The 17,366-nt window shown below is 36.2% G+C and overlaps 1 protein-coding gene across 1 annotated transcript; it reads right to left on the reverse strand.

The window, feature by feature from the left end:
• Positions 1–430: 430 nt before the first annotated feature.
• LOC107800468 (late embryogenesis abundant protein At5g17165) lies at positions 431–4,202 on the reverse strand. The gene is made up of 2 exons (XM_016623637.2): positions 3,683–4,202; positions 431–977 (listed from the first exon to the last, which is right to left on the reverse strand). The coding sequence occupies exons 1-2, from the start codon at positions 3,793–3,795 to the stop codon at positions 707–709; spliced, it is 384 nt and encodes a 127-aa protein (XP_016479123.1). The 5' UTR covers positions 3,796–4,202; the 3' UTR covers positions 431–706.
• Positions 4,203–17,366: the final 13,164 nt, after the last annotated feature.

Consider the following 17,366-nt stretch of genomic DNA (forward strand, 5'->3'; position numbering starts at 1 on the left):
ATTTCCCTAGATAAAAAGCTGAATAAGGCCAAGGAATTTGAGGGACAGGTGGGGTTACGTTGGAGTAACTCTCCATCCCTAAACAGGTAATAGGCGGTACGGTATTGTAGAGGATAGGCCATGATATGGACATAGTTATATATTTTGTTTATTTACTATTGGAGAAATTGTGATAGGATGAGTTAGATATTTTTGAGGCTCAATATGGGCAATCTTCTTGTCCTATTACTACTTTCGTGTCCACATTCTTTGGAGTTATCGTCTCTCTCGCTATCTTATCTCTTTTTCCTAACTTCGCCTGCATCTTTATGATTGCATAATGCGCACCCATCACCTTCTGTTCGTTGCCCACAGCTACCAATCTCATCCCCAGTTCTTACTTTCGACAACAACTAAAGATAAGATTTTGAAAGTGACGCACGCAATAATATGAAAGCAAAAGTTCATAAGGATATTATAGCATAGTTCAGCAGTTACGTAACTGTAACAAAAGACACCCATATTGCAGTACCATATGAACGGAACCTTCAAAAGCGGTGCAGCTTTACCCTAATAGTCTATACTGCACTTTAAACTTGATATAATACAGACTCGCATAAACACAAGCAAAACAGAAACTTATTAAAAGCCACCACTACACACTATATATAGACTTAAGTTTGCCAGTGAGGATAGACGCACTGGAGCTATTAAGGGAATGTGAAACTTAGGCGTGCTGGGGTTTGTCCAAGTCCTCTAGAGGGCGGAAGAAGGCCTTCTGCTCCAAAATGGATTCAGCAGCAGCAGCAGTGGCAGGTGAGGAGTGGAAACCACGTTCCCCACCAGCACTATCAGTGGCTGCAGGCCCAAACACCCCAGTTTGTGGGTGAGGACCCCAGTATTTTTCTGATTGTGGCTCTATCACTTCATCCGGCACCACTGAATCCCGCACATGATCCTCCGGGTTCTTGTCGTAAACCGATGTCTGCACTCCCCTCCTGCACAATAATACAATTAACTACTTAATTAATCCACTTAATCCATGAACGAAGAGTACAAATATGTTACCCCTTGTCATTATATCCACATATATAACTCCTTGAGATTTACATCTACAGTGACTCGAGTGAGTATAGGTACATGCAGTAACTGTTGCCACACATGCCCAACATATTTCGTGCCCAAATATCGGGATACTCGCGTGATTATGACACCTTCCAAACCGACCAAACTTTAATTAAACGGCAAAGTTAACATCAAATATAGGCATCTAATAATAACTAATCCAACTTGATTTGCAAATATAGGGAAGTGAAAAAATCAGGGTTAACCTAACAAAGAAGTAAAAAACTAATGTAGACTACACTGTTGGCAAAAGCGCTAGTGTAGTTACAAGAAGCTAAAGGATGCCCTAAAGAATTTGTACACAAATGCTGTGTCTTTTTCTTTATTTTTTTTTCTCTTCCCTTTTGATCCCCTTTATTAGAGTTATTACTCCTTTGGGACTTAGAACTCACGACCGTGACGTTGTAGGTATTGGTGGCAAAATGAATAAAAGAAAATAATTATCCACCCATATAATCCATCTAAAATATGGGTTGGATAATGAACTATTTAAAAACAGGTCAAATATGGATAAGAATCATATTATCCACTTAAAAAATAGATAACTAATAGGTTTAACTTTTACATTTGTAAAGCCTCAAATTGGAGGTTCTTCGAGTTTGAAAGACTAGGAATTCTCCCAAAAGTGATATGGATAATATGGTTATATATTGTCTGCCAGTCATCCCGTCTCATATCCCGACCCGCCCGTTTGCCGCCCCTATTGTAGGTGAGGTGCTGACCAACCCCTCTAGGATAGATCTTCTAGGTGCAAGTTTCTACTATCACTAATATACAACAACAACAACAACCCAGTGTAATCCCACAAGTGGGGTCTGGGGAGGGTAATATGTACGCAGACCTTACCTCTACCCCGAGGGGCAGAGAGGCTGTTTCCAGGAGACCCTCGGCTCAAGAAGGCAACAAGAGACACTATATTAGTACTATCAATAGACTCATAATAAAATAATATACAATACCATAAAATCCATAAAACAGGTATATATCATCATTAACTTTAATCAAGCATACATTTGGATTGTTGGTCCTTAAATTTTTTAAAACAGCAAACAAGAAAAATGATTGAAAATTTCACTAGACTGGAGTTAAACCGTATCACTAACTCCTGTTTCTGGGCCACAGTAAAATTGTTATAACGTTGACATATCACGTGATCCAGGTCCCATTTCCTAATACCTACCAAGAACAAATAGTTCAACCCAATCATCAGCAACATTGCTGCTTCAAAAAGGTAAAATAACATCAACCCCACATGTCGTGTCAAGTTCTTCTATCTCATCTTTTTTATCTCAAGCCTTTATTTTGATGCGGGCCCCTATAGTTTCACCTACAGACCTACTCACCTACTCCTTTCCTAACTTTCTTCTTTTTCCTTCCAAGTTTCGGTAAGGTTCCGGTTAGACGGTTACATCTTACATCTAACTCTCTCTATTTGTTGTAGTAAAAAATAATAGCACTATCTTAATTTATGTGATACTATTTGCCTATTAAGATTCAAATTTTTTATTTGACTGTAAATTTGAACATAATTTTAAATTTTTAAAAATAAAATTTACATACTTAGAAATTATATAAAAAATATTATAAGTCACAATAATTAATATTTAAAAGATATATTTTAAAAAATCACGATAAAAAAAATTCATTTAATTCTCGAACATTTCACATGGGACGAGGGAGTATAAATATAGATCGTCATCTTACCGTCAATTACATTGGGAAAGTTCAATGGTTCAGATATTGTTACATATGTGTGCAAGGCTCAGGGAATAATATTTAATATATTTTGTGAGCGGAAATTCCTATGATGCACCGTTAAGAGACAATTAGGGATATTAGTGGGTGAGACGTCCTTATCCGATAAGCCTTCCACTTCAGCACGCAGCATTTTAAGAGTTATTATTTGTACTATTAAGCAACAAGGAAAGGAAAACGTGAGTTATCAAAGAATAAGATTTTATTGGGTATGTTGTTGGGTAAATGTTTATCACGTCAGGTGTTTATACTAAACTATATTAACTCACTATGATTAATTAATTTAATTAATTAAGAATTCATATAATTTACCATGGCTAAATGATTGAAGATACATGTCATGTATCTATTGGTTTAGGGTAAAGACCCGGGGTAGGTAAGTTTTTACCGTTGTTGTCGTATCAAAGAGGAAAGAAATGAATAGAAAATGGCAAGATAGATTAGTGAATTTCCGAGAAAATATATCCCATGAAAAATCGGACAAAAAAATATCAGCTAGCTAGAAGACGACATAATGCGCTACCAGAATCCATGGTTTATTGGTTGCTAGATCTAATAAACAAACTAAAACTGGTAAACGCAAATTTATCTCCCACAAGTTGTAAATCTAATTGAACTGATCTCGTATTCTGGAAATTAAACCATTAACCTGATATCCTTCAGAACTTAGCAGATAGCTAGCATGATTTTCACAGAAATTAAACTATAAATTTTCGTCTAAACCAACAACAAACATGCTCTAGAAAGCAAACACTGATCAATAGGTAAATAAGCAGCCGTAAAAGGACAAAACAACATACAGATAGAAATTTAGAAGTAATACCTGCCAGAGAGTGAAGGTGAGTTAGCAGAAGTTCGACCACTAGCGTAGCTGATCTGGTTCACAACTCGTTTCCCTAAGCTCACGAGTCCACGGCTCTGCAAATTGGCGGCCATACAATACACACTAAAGAAGAAGAAGAAATGGAGTTTCGTAAATAGTTTCTCTGATTTCACTCAGTAATCTGAATCACAAAGATAAAGAGCAAAGCCCCTATGTTTGATGATCACACCCTTTGCCTATTTCCCCTTTTTATAGTGAAAAAATGAGCTTAGTTTCTCTCTGTATTCTCAGTTCGCACCTACCCAGTAAAACGGACCACCACTTCCGTCAAATGTTGGACCGTCACTTAACGGCAACCGTTACGTTAACAGAATATCCATTTCTTAATCCTTTTTTATTTCTGTAGCCTAATGGGATTATGGATCTAAAACAGCGATTCCAGATATCATTTATTATAAATAATCAGGTTTTGTTAGGGGAAAGTCGCTCGTGATCTAGATGTACGACAAGGACACCGTTTCTCCCGTTTTGACGTTATTTTATCATCTGTCACATAAAGGAGATGATATTTCGTGAAATGACCGTCTTGTCCTTGATTCCTTCCTATCTTCTTGTGCCACGTATCAATATTATCCTAATAACGTAACACACGCGTTCCGTTTTTCTGCGTGGGCAGAAGATAAAAATGTCCACAACCTTTGGTCTTCCTTCCAATATAATTTCTTCCATATTAATATATCTGCTTCCTTAAACAGTCCAACCGAATTGCTGACTGGCTATGGAGTCACCACTACTTTAAGGATAATATCAATTCTATTCATGATATTTAAGAAATTAAAATAATATCTTAGATTGAACAGAAAAATGGCACCCCGGTGAAACTGAGGTTGAGAGAGTAGATAAAGTGGGCGTTTGGACATAAGAATTGTAAAATTTCAAAATAGGGTAAAAAAAAAAATTCAAGTGAAAATGGTATTTGTTTTTGAAGTTTTGTGAGTGATTTGAATGAAAATTTTGAAAAGTAATTTTTTGGAGTTTTTAAAATTTTCGAAAATTTCCAACATGCATCTTCAAATGAAAATTGAAAATTTTATGAACAAACGCTAACTTCGAAAAAAAGTAAAAAAAAAAGAAAAAAAGAAAAAATTTCTTACGTCCAAACGAGCTCTAAAAGGTTTCGAATTCTAAGTTATTTTCAAAATAAGTAACACGAGAGTAGATCGGAGATATCACTTTGATTTGCTTGTGATATTATGATTTGAATTATAATGTCTCGGTTGTTAGAATTTGGCTTGAGACTCATATTTTGTTTTATCAAAACATGAATCTATGGCTAACATATATGCGGAGGCAAACCTGGAATTTTAATTTATTGGTATTAATCTTTAAAGTTTTAGTATTAAAATCATTGTACATTTGAAATTTTGGGTTCAAAATCTAGTTTTCCTTGTAATCTATGTTCGGGTCAAAAGCACTAACTCAAGCCTTCTACCAGCGACAACATATATTTCTCTAGTTTTTAATACTTCGAAAGTGTAGGTGTATTAATATATTGCTTAACATTAATTTTAAAGACAAATGCTTTTCTGGTTTTTAGATTTAAGATAAACAAAAGAAGCCATAACTTACTTCATAATTAAATTATGTTGAAAATTAAGAAAAATCTTTGAATTATCAAATATGTTAATCAAATTTGGAACAAGAAAATTAAGAATGAGAGTTAGACGTGGTTGCATTAGGACTTTTTAAGTTGGGAATCCAGCGTTGAACATGCGTTAAGGATCTTTGCATAGTTCTTTTGGTTGTTCTTTTGGTTTCGATTAAAGGGTAAACTTGGTCGGAATTATTCTTGCGCAATAATTTCTCCATATTTTACCCTTTTAATTTATTAATTACTCATTGATTTCGCAATTCTCCCCCTTTTTAACTCGAAGTTAGCTCTTGAAAACAAATGCTTGTAAAGTTATCTGATGGGCTACTTGACCGCATATCTGGAGGCAAAACGTCTGAAAATAGGGGTAAAATTGAATGGTATAATTAGAATCCTTCATATTTTTGGTTCCGAATATTGGTCACTTATAATTTCAGTTCTAGAGCGGCGAGAATTTCTGATTTCTTGTATTGGTTGAGGCCTGAGGGAGTGAGTTGTTATTTCTTTATATATATAGTCTTGACAATCTCTGTTAGAAAATAGAAGATAAATAATAAAGAAATTAAAGTTTTGAGACGTGAGAGATCACTATCTTTCAAGAGTTATTGCATGTATATTCTTTAGAAATTACAAGCAATTCTCTATCATGATACAGCAATGTCTGAAAATATACGTGCAAATTGAATACGCTACTTTTAGGATGTCTTTATATTTCTAGAGAAGAAAAGGAAATTTTTCTTGAAAAGTTGTCCCGTTTACGAATTGTCACAACTTTTTTTTTTAATTCAAAATTTAAATATTAAATTCAAATTTTAAATAAGCAAAACGATGTTCAAAATTTAAAATACAAAATAAGATTTTTATTTAGATATATGATTAATTGTTATTATTAAATATATTATCACGACCCAATTTAGGATCATGACCGGCACTTAGGAGCAAGTGCCCCCAAGTAAGCCTCATCGGTATTTTACAAAAACTCGGACAGAGTTTTCCCTATTTTTGGACTATCCCAAAAAATTTCATGTCTCAAATCAGCAACCAAACATCCTAATAACAATTCAAATGACAATGACTCTATCAATTAACCAAAATAAATATCTACCTTTAATAGTTCATCCACTAACAACTAGAAATACTACTTTATCTCCAAATTTGATAAGAATGAGTGATACTCAACATAAGTCTATAATAACGAAGAATACTCAAGACATTAAAAGAATGACCATGGAGAGACTCTAAGAATTCAAAGAAAAGAACATAACAATTGATAAAAATCTCCGTCCACGCGAACAAGTGCGAGGCTCACCAAGAACTATCAACCTTTGCGCTCTAATTAACGAAATCCTCGCCCGCGTCAATTGTTGTCTCTGTAAAAAAAAATTAGCGGGGAATGAGTCGCTAGCTCAGTGAGTAATAACACTTAACCATAACCATTTTTATTGGGGACAAGTCAGAAAACATGCTAGTAAATCAAATAGAAAATAACATCAAAATGCCCTTTCAGAAACAATAAATAATTTTCAGTCTCATCATGTTTTTTTTGTAGTATAATACAATTAACAGTTCAGTAATAAGCTCGGTAACTATTGTATAATATCAATATTCACATTTGGGAGGTTTCAATAAACGGATCATGTAATCGGTATAACTGTGGACTTCTTCGCAAGAAGTCAAATATAACGGTAGTCCCTACTCGAGGAAAATCGGTAACAGTATGCTAGTTCTACATTCCCACTAGCGAGGGCTATAACGGTAATCTGTAATTACAAGGTGCACCAGGTCTAACGAACCCACCGTTAGCTACGGAATCCTTCAATGTCTACTCCCATTTATACTTGTCTCTGTAATCTGTATATATTCGTAGAAAATATTTTAAATCAATATAGGTCATTTCGGTTCTTATCAAATCATATAATTTCATTTCGATAACAGTAAATTCAAGTAACGGTAAAACAGATCTAATGACAACAAAAATATTTAAAACAACGGTAATCTTCTCAAATAACTATTTCGATATCATATTGAATAAAAGACTTGTCTCACATGGAACTCAAAATAATCGGTAACATATTCATATTAAAATCCATATGTAAATCATGCAAGTTATAAAAACACAAATTGCGGTAAGATTACTACTCATAGTACTCGTGCCGAAATACCAAATGCTTCACCTCGAGCAATTCGTACAAATTCCTCCGGTCAATCTATAATTACATAATATCGATCTCATGTTAATTGCTTCATTTAGGCTAAATCCATCACCAATTTAGAATACCCAATCATCGGGGTTCATGTTTGAGTCTTAGTTTGTGGATTTATATTTAATCATAAAACTAGTCCATAATTCTATCAATTTCAAACTATTTAGTATAATTTATTCCTCTAAAATTGGACCTATCTGTGCTTAAACCAAACCTTTACAGCCTTGTTATCTCCATAGTAATTGTATATTTCTTTTTATATAAGAGAAAGTTGATATTGAATTCTTTTGTACTACATGAAATTACATAGATGCAGTGAAATAATTCAACAGATGAGGAGAAAAAGGTTAACCTCTTAAGTCGAATGAGAGCTTTAATACTTTCAATTTTAACTCCTAGTTTTTCTTAAGGCCTTTGCCCCAAGCTTTCTTCTTCTTCTCTTTTTCTTTTTTTTTTCTCTGCTGGTTTGTAATTTGCCGTTTCTGAAGCTTATGTTGTGGTTTTAAAGCAGCAACCATTTTTTTCTCTTTTTCCCTTTTCCCCTTTTCCTTTTTGTCTTTTATTTTGTGATTTTGCCACAGAATGGGGATCAACCCTTTTTATTCAATCCTTATCCTTTTATTTTGTTTTATTGGTTAGTTTCTTATTATTATTTTACTAATAAATAATACACCCTTATATAAAAAAAATATAGGGTATTATATATATATACACATATCCTTCTAAATATGTCAATTATTCATTTTATTGTACTTAATAAGCTTAGCTTTATAAAGTCAACAAAGTGGCTTGTGGACATCGATGTGGGACTCCCACATGTAAAAACTATTCTAACAATCTTCACTACATGAGCTAGTTTTTGAGTTGAACTTGGCATAATAATTTATTTTTTCTGAATATGGTATCAGAGCAAATATATATTCTAAATTTAAGTCACCATCACCCATGAAAAAAATCATGCTATATAAATTAAACTTTTAGATGAAATGATAATAGATTTTTACAAGAGATAGTTACCTACTTTTAACAAACAATAGCAAAATTCTTGACATTTGCAAAGCAATTCCAGTACTTAAGGACTATATGGAATTACTGGTATGTATTCCTTAGTGGCTTCCTTCTTTTATATATACTAGTGTGATGACCCGCCACATCATCACGCCACATAGGAGCCATTTGGCATATATTAATATCATGTGAAAGCTTACATAAGAGGAAGACTAGCATTTGTGAGAAGATTCTAGAGAAGTATGGACATTTCCTTAGGAAGACCCTAGATCCTTATAGATTTGCTAGGAAAGTCCTTGGAATCTTCTAGGCTTGTAGAGAATTCTAGAGAAAACCTTTATCTTGTAAATATTAAGGACTTGTGTAACAATTAATATTTACACACTGGCCCCTAGGAGACTAGTATATAAAGGGGGCCATTCATTTGTAATTCATCAAGAAAACAATTCAAGTTCTCTCTAATACAAAGCTTCCATTAACAATTCTCTTGTGTTCTTTCTACCATTCTGTTTGCGATCTTGAGTGTAGTAAAGCTGACTTGGCATAGAAAAAACGTGAGCAATTTGTACAAGATCGTGAACGAGTTGTCAAGTGCCACACGTGTACTTTATTAACGACTAAAGACGTGACACTAGTTTTAGAGTACGCGCGATGTTCGTGAACCTCGTTTAAAAAACAAAAGTTATAAAATTTTAATATTACAATTATTCTACTTTTTAAATTAATCATCGAGTGAATTCGTGAGAATCATTAGAACATTAAAAGTGGATTTAAACAGAATTAATCTCGAATAACTATCTAGCCCTTATCTTGCCATGACCCTTATTTCTCATATTTCTTGCAATCCATTTTAGTTCAACTCTCACTCTCTGTGTTCAATTTCAATTAGTCATAATTTTAATTTAGTAGTTAATTATAGTAAGTAATTACCTCAAATCAAGTATTGATCATCTTGAATAATGTTTAAGCCAGAAATTATTTGAATATTATTTAAATCCAATTCACGTGGAGACGATAATTAAACTGTACTATCTTTGGCTAGCGAGCATTAATTTCGTATTGTGTTTTGCACTCATCAAATTTTGGCACCATTGCCGGGAATTGGCAATCAGTAGTGTTCAAAATAGTTATTGGTACTAATTCGAGATTTTTTTCTTTTTCCTTTTTTTTTAAAAATTAGTTAACTTGTTTTCAAGTTTTTTTTTGTAGCACCTAGCAAGTGATAGGGAGAAGCTTGAAGAAATAGTTCTGATGTTGAAATCAAGTGTTGTGAAGATGGAGCACAACCAACCTAAGCAAACGTTTGCAGGGTTAGCAGCTGAAAATTATCACAAGTCTACTATTTATTTTAAATGTAGAGGAAATTACCTATGGGTTGACTATCAAGCAGGTAGATATTCTTCATATGGTTCATCTTTTGAAAAGTCTCACTCTGTTTCTAGCCCTTACAAGTGTGAGGTTTCATATGACCACAATCTTAACTCTGAATGGAACAAATACTCTGATTATGACTGGAACAAAAGCTAAGTGAGACAACCACCTCAGGAGGAGAATGGTAGTTTAGAAAAGCTTATGTATAAGTTCATGAATAGAGTTGAAGAGAGATTTATACAAAATGATGAATTCATTAAGAACCTAACAACTCAAGTTAGTCAAATAATAAGTATACTTTCAGAAAGCTCGTTGCGTTGCGATGGTGAATATATGGAGGAGATATCCTGTGAGAATAAGCCTACCCAAGAGGATGAGCATCCACAAAGAGAACTTGCTACTCTGCAAGAACATGATAATATAATTGAGATGATTGAAGATGAGACTTTGGTTGATTGTGAAGCAATAAAAGAAGAGTTCAGAACCTCGTCCACCTTTTCACATTTACGACCTTTAGTAGAAGCGAATGGGAAACAAATGGTCTTGGACATATCACAGGAATATTCACATGACATTCTTTCTTTGTGTTTCTTATTCTAACCTTGATCATGTGGATTTTATTTTTGGGTATTTATAGAAAGATACATGGATTGGTCATGTGAAAGAATGCAGGACCGACCCAGACCGGTTAAAATCGAAATCGGCCCGGACCGGTACAAGGGGTCGGGTGGGGCTGGGTTAAAGAGGTAGGGGTTTGGTCCGTTCACCTATTTTCAATCGGTTACCCGGACCGATCAAACTCGATCAACAGAAACATTGTAGAACCGATTAAACCGGCCTGGACCGGACCAGCCCAGACTGATTAACGGCTAGTTTCTTTGTTTTTTAATTGTTGATTGGCTTATATGGTTACCGTTGGCAACGGTCACCTGCCAAGGAGCCATTGCCCAACGGCTAATTTGCATAATTAGCCCTTTTTGGGCCTTTTTTTAAAAAAAAAAATTAACATTTTTGTAATTACAAATTTAACCCTTTGTAAAACTATAAATACACCCCCCTCTTCTTCATTTCTTCACCCATCTCTCATTTCTCAATCTCAATTTCTCAATTCAAGTAAATCATGCCCCGTACTTCTAGAGTGCGCTCATATGTTTGGGAACACTATGAGGTGGTAGAAGAAAATGAAGAAGTTCACAAAATAAAATGCAAGAACTGTGGTCGAGTCTTAAATCTTCGTCCAAAGTGTGGCACAAGCTGTTTAAGGAGGCATATGAAGAATTGTCTTGAGCGTCCTCCAGAAATTCGTATTTAAGTTGATTTGAGACAATTTGTGTTATTTTAAAATTATTAGACGTATTTATGCTTAATGTTTTAGTTTGTTAGATTAATTTGAAGTATTTTTATGCATGAAAATTTAGTTTTACTCTTTTTTTTGTTAATTTACTTGTTAAATACAAACTTCAATTTGTAATTTTGAAATAAATGTAGCACTTGCAATTTATAAGTGCAATTTTTTTCCATCTTCATTTTATTCTTCATATTTTTACTTTATATTAATATAACTTACAATAGTTATACAAAATACAAAAAAAATTACACTAACCCGGTCCGGCCGGCCCCTTGTACCCGTAACCCTTACGGTTTATTTTTTACCCGGATGAACCCGAACACGTTAAACCTGGTAATCCCCAACCCGTAACCAACCCAGACCCCAACCCGTGCGGTGACTAATTTTTCCTACCTAGCCCGGCCCGACCCACCTGTTAGACACCCTTAACTTGAATCAACAATCACCGTACCTAGAAGAACCTGGATCTGCACACAAAGTGCAGGGTGTGGCATGAGTACGACCAACTCAATAAGTAACAAGTCTAACCTTTGGACTGAAAGCAATGACGAGCTTCACAAGTACAGTCCAATTACAGAAATACAGTACCAAAATGTAGACATGCTTTCAAGTTCGATATTTAAAATTCAAACATGTAAGATATGCCAAGTGTAACTAAAACGAGGAATGATACATCTCGATATTTACATGTCAATTACGTATGCCAACTATAATGCAAAGCAGTGATGGAATCATATGCATACTCTTAGAGTATCAAATCACTCAGTCCTCTCATCCACTCAATCCTCACAGCCACTCATTCCTCACAGTCACTCAGTCCTCACAGTCACTCAATCTTCCCAATTGCTCGGCACTCGCATTTGGCACTCACACTCAGTAGGTACATGCTCTCACGGCTGATAAGTCAGACTCTGTAGGGGTGGATCCGGCCCAAGCGCTATAACAAGCCAATCATGGCATGAATAAAGAAAGCCTGTTGTGGCGTGCAATCTGATCCCATAAATATCCTCACAACCAAGCCCTCGACCTCACTCAGTCACCAATCTCTCTAGTCTCTCGGGCTCACAATGTCATGAAAATTAGCCCAAACAATGATGATATAAAGTATCAATAAATGGCAACAGAGATTGAGATATGATATGCGAATAATAGATGTGACTGAGTACATAATTGTAAATTAAGCAAGGAATTTAACAATAATACGACCTCTGTGGGTCCCAGTAGTACCAACATATAGCTTAAGCATGGTTTCTAACCTGAATCGAAGCTCAATTTCTCCAACACATGGAGAATATACGGATAACAACAAGATTATTCAACTATACAGTTCCACAGAATCGACCGAGTCAGAATTTCTACGGTGCACGACCACACGCCCGTCACCTAGCATGTGCGCCACCTCAATACCAACCACATAACACGTAATTCAGGGATTTAAACCCTTACAACTAAGTTTGGAAGTGTTACTCGCCTCAAACCGTGCAAATCTCCACTTCAACAAGCCCTTGCCTCATGAATCGGCATCCGAATGCCTCGAATCTAGCCACAACAATTTGATATAATCAATACGAGCGTTAGAAATCAATTTTATATGAAAATGTTAAGTTCTTAGTCAAAGGTCAAAAAGTCAACTCAAAAGTTAACCTCTGGGCCCAAATTTTGGAATCCAATAAAAGTTACAAAATCCGAACACCCATTCAACCACGAGTCCAACCATACCAAAATTACTCAAATCCGACACCAAAATCCAGCTCAAATTTCTAAAATTTGGCCTAAGAAGTTTTCTCCATTTTTCCCAAAATTTTCACCCCAAATCACTAATTAAATAATAAAAGCAATGATATATTCATGTAATTTAGCCAAAACCAAGTTTTCACTTACCCCAATCACTCCCTTGAGAATCTCTCCAAGAATCGCCTCAACCCTAGCTCCCCAAAATCAAATTGTGAATTAAACTGAAACCCTCATTTTTGAGACTTTAAATTCTGCCCAGAAATTCCTTATTCGCGATCGCGAAGCACAACTCAGCTACCCAAAACTTTACGCGAACACATAAACACCTACATGAACACGATACACTGCATCCTCATACCTACGCAATCGCGAACGACTTCACGCATTCGCGATCAACAATACGCGTGAACCCCAGCCTTCCCTTTTCCTCTACGTGAACGCAACCCCACCCACGCGTTCGCGATTCACTACCTCACTAACCTACGAGATCAGAAACCTTAACTCGTGAACGCGTAGAACGAAAATCCCAGCTGCCCAATTAAGCCTACGCAATCGCGGACCTTCCCACGCAATCGTGTACAAGAAAAACCAGACCTGAACACCAGAAAAGTTCAGCAGACTTCAGCAAATTTCTAAGTCAAATTCCACTCCGATAACCATACGAAATCCACCCGAGGCCCCCGGGACCTCAACCGAACATACCAATAAGTCCTAAAACATCATACAAACTTAGTCGAGCTCTCAAATCATATCAAACAACATCAAAAATACGAATTGTACCCCAATTCAAGCCTAATGAACGTATGGACTTCTAACTTTTACATTCGATGCCAAAACTTATCAAACCAACCACGATTGACCTCAAATTTTGCACACAAGTTATAAATGACACAACAGACCTATTCCAACTTCCACGGACCAAAATCCGAGCCCGGTAACCACAAAGTTAACTCTCGATTAACCTTCTCAATTTTCAAAACTTCTAATTTCAACTTTCACCATTTCAAGCCAAAATCAACTATGGACCTCCAAACTACTATCCAGACGCACTCCAAAGTCCAAAATCACTCTACGGAGCTATCAGAACTATCAAAACTCCATTCGGAGTCGTTTACACATAAGTCAACATCCGATAAACCTTTTCAACTTAAGCTTCCAACCTTGAGACTAAGTGCCTCAACTCATTCTAAAATATCCTCAGAACCAAACCAACTACCCCGACAAGTCACATAACAATAATTGAACATGCTTAATAAATGGGGAAACAGGGCTATAACTCTCAAAACGACCGGCCAGGTCATTATAATTCCTTGATTGCTGACTATATCTATATATATTTATTTATTTATTTAACGGAAAATAAGAAAAGAAAACGTCTCCTAGCTACCATCCTTCCAATTTAAAGATGCTTTGTCAATTTTAGCATCCATAACAGAATATGCTATATCCAACATAGAGCAGAATAAAATTGGGTAAAATAAAAAAGAGATGTACAATTTTTTTTTGTTGAGGCTTTTGAGAAATGCACCCAAAAAAGAGTCAAACGCCATTATTTTTAATCGACTTTTAGTCACTTAATGCGACTTGATGAAACTCCGACGACTGTTGAATATGTGTACCCAATCACCACTACATCTGGACACTTTCAATATAATAAAAATGACATTTCACAAGTCTTTTATTTATGATTATTTTTTTATGACCGAAAAATATTACTTCTTCAATTTTCTCGTATACTGTTTCCTGGTGAAGGGAAAAAAAGACTAATAAATTAATTGAAATTTCAAGGTATTCTTAACGCTTCGGTGTACAATCCTAGCTTACCAATCAATCTAATTTTGGATTTTAATCTTTTTTTAAAGTAATTATTGTATGGGTCCAAATTTGACGACCAACGACGAGTATGACGAATGGCGAGGTCTCCTTGAATCGATGTCCTAAGGGAGACAACCTTAAGACAAACAAGAGACTATACGACCCTTGTAACAGTGTAGGCCCATTAGGGGACATTAGGAATATTCCTTCGAATATTCCTTGTAATTTGCCTTTTACAGCTTAGAAGAGTTTCGCTCTTTGTATATATAGAGGACAATAACCTTATAAAAGGGGGGATTGGCCGAAGATTGGCTGCATTATTATTTACGAATGAGAAGTTTCCTAAATTTTTTTTTATAAAAGTAGACCGTTAAAGAAATCTTGTGACCCGTCTTCTCTTTATCTATCATTCTTTCTAGAGATTACTATACTCAACTAAGATTTACCCCTTCATCTTTGATTGATTTTTTCAAAAAGATTTCAATATCTTTTGAGTCAAACAATTTGGCGCCATATGTGGGGATTTTTATAGCTGAAATCGTAGTTTCCATCTAGATTCTTGAAAGAAATAATCACTTTTCTTCAGCTTCATAAAAGCCAACAATGGCGTAAAAGGGAGAAGCGAGGCTAAAGGCAGTAGTGGGTGTCACAAACAACCTCCTGAATTTCCTCAACGAAGCCAGTGGAGAAGACAATGAAAATGCAACACCAAGTGTTACACCTGAGGGAGAGATCTCACACTCCCCGCACGGGGATCTAACGATCTTGAGCGAGAGGGAAACCTTAACATCCGCAGCAGGAGAAGCACCACCAGCTGTCAAGAGGCTACTAGAAGAATGGTTGACGAGTACCTTGAGCAACATACTCGAGAAACCCGTTCAGAGAGGTACCGAAGACACTTTACCCGTAGATACCGCAGCTGCTACCAATGAACCAAACGCTACACGAACAAGCAACACCCGTACTGTTACTGATGCAGGCGACGATGCACTTACGACCATCTTAAAGAAAATGGAAGAGATGGAAAATGAGAATAAAACACTCCACGTCCAGATAAAGGAACATCAGAAAAGGGTCGATAAAATACCAGGCGCTCCAAAGTTATTAACAAAATGCGATGTGGGCCGATTCATCGAACAACCATATAGCGAAGGGGCAGCCCCCCATTCTATTCCAAAGACCTTCAAAATGCCGCCATATTTGAAAATATATGATGGTACCACGGAACCGGAAGATCACTTAATCCATTACATTATTGCAGTAAAAGGTAACAGTTTATCAAAGGAACATGTGTTGTCTGTACTGATGAAAAAGTTCGGCGAAACTCTGACAGGGGGAGAGCTGACATGGGATTCCCAACTACCATCGCAGTTGATATCAACGTTCAAAGAGATGGCAGATAAGTTCGTCATCGCTCACTGATAACTAGGGATTTTAACGTGTTTCATGCTCTTTCTTGCTTATGCTTTGATTATAAATTATTACAAAATAGTCCCAAAGTGCTTGATTACAGGTTTGATCGACAAAGTGACAAGATGTCAAAGATCGGCTCAAAAGGAGTGAAACCTGTACAAGTACCAAAGACAAGGCAAACTCAGGACAAACAGGCCTAGTGCGGCCGCACCACACTTTGTGCGGTCCGCACTAGGGAGATTCAGAGAACCTGCAAATCAAGTGTTAAAACAGTGCGTCCGCAATAGAAATTGTGTGGTCCGCACTAAAGGCTCCGCGGCCGCACTACCATTATATGCGGTCCGTAGAGGCGAAGATCAGAGAGATGAAAATTGCCAAGGCTCAAGCTGCGCGGTCCGCGGTCATGTCTGTGCGGACCGCATTAGAAGACTCCGCGGCCGCGGTCCATTTTGCGCGGTTCGCGGAGCCTGAGTTCAGGGAGATGAAATTGAAGAGTCAAGATCCTAGTGCGGCCGCAGTCCATTTTGTGCGGTTCGCACTGACCCTGCAGGGGAATTTTTGTCCAATTTTTCCAGCTTAGGATAAATAGAATCTTTGTCCATTTTTAGGTTATCAGTTATATTTCTGAACTGAGTTACGCTCGTGAGAAGACCATCTGTAGCCATTTTAGGCATTTTTACTTAGTTTTTATCATTGAATCTTTGTATTTACTTTAGCAATTAATTAATATGTCTTTATCTTCATCTATTTCTCTGTTTTTCTCTTCAACCATGAGTAGCTAAACCCATTAGCTAGGGTTGTGGTTCAACCCTAGTGTGGGTAATTGATGGGTGTTGTGATTTAAGGTTAGATTGACTATGGGTGTTTGTTATTTGGGTCAATTTTATGGTTTAATCTATGAATTGGTGGTTGCAAACACTGCTTTGTGCTAATTTGACTTGACACTTCTTGAGAAAGAGAGTCTAAGTCTCCAAAATTGACCCAACAGGGAATTGGGATGGACTCAAGAGAGTTGATAGTCCCAATTAAAGGGTTAAACCTCGTGAGAGTAATTACCTGACTTGAACCCTAGTTGCTTGAGCAAAATTGCCTACCCATTTGGTCTTGAGAAAGTCAATTGGGCAAAATCACTCTCTCTAC

The sequence above is a fragment of the Nicotiana tabacum genome, chromosome 6, assembly GCF_000715075.1.
Source record: "Nicotiana tabacum cultivar K326 chromosome 6, ASM71507v2, whole genome shotgun sequence".
In the NCBI taxonomy this organism is placed as follows: domain Eukaryota; kingdom Viridiplantae; phylum Streptophyta; class Magnoliopsida; order Solanales; family Solanaceae; genus Nicotiana; species Nicotiana tabacum.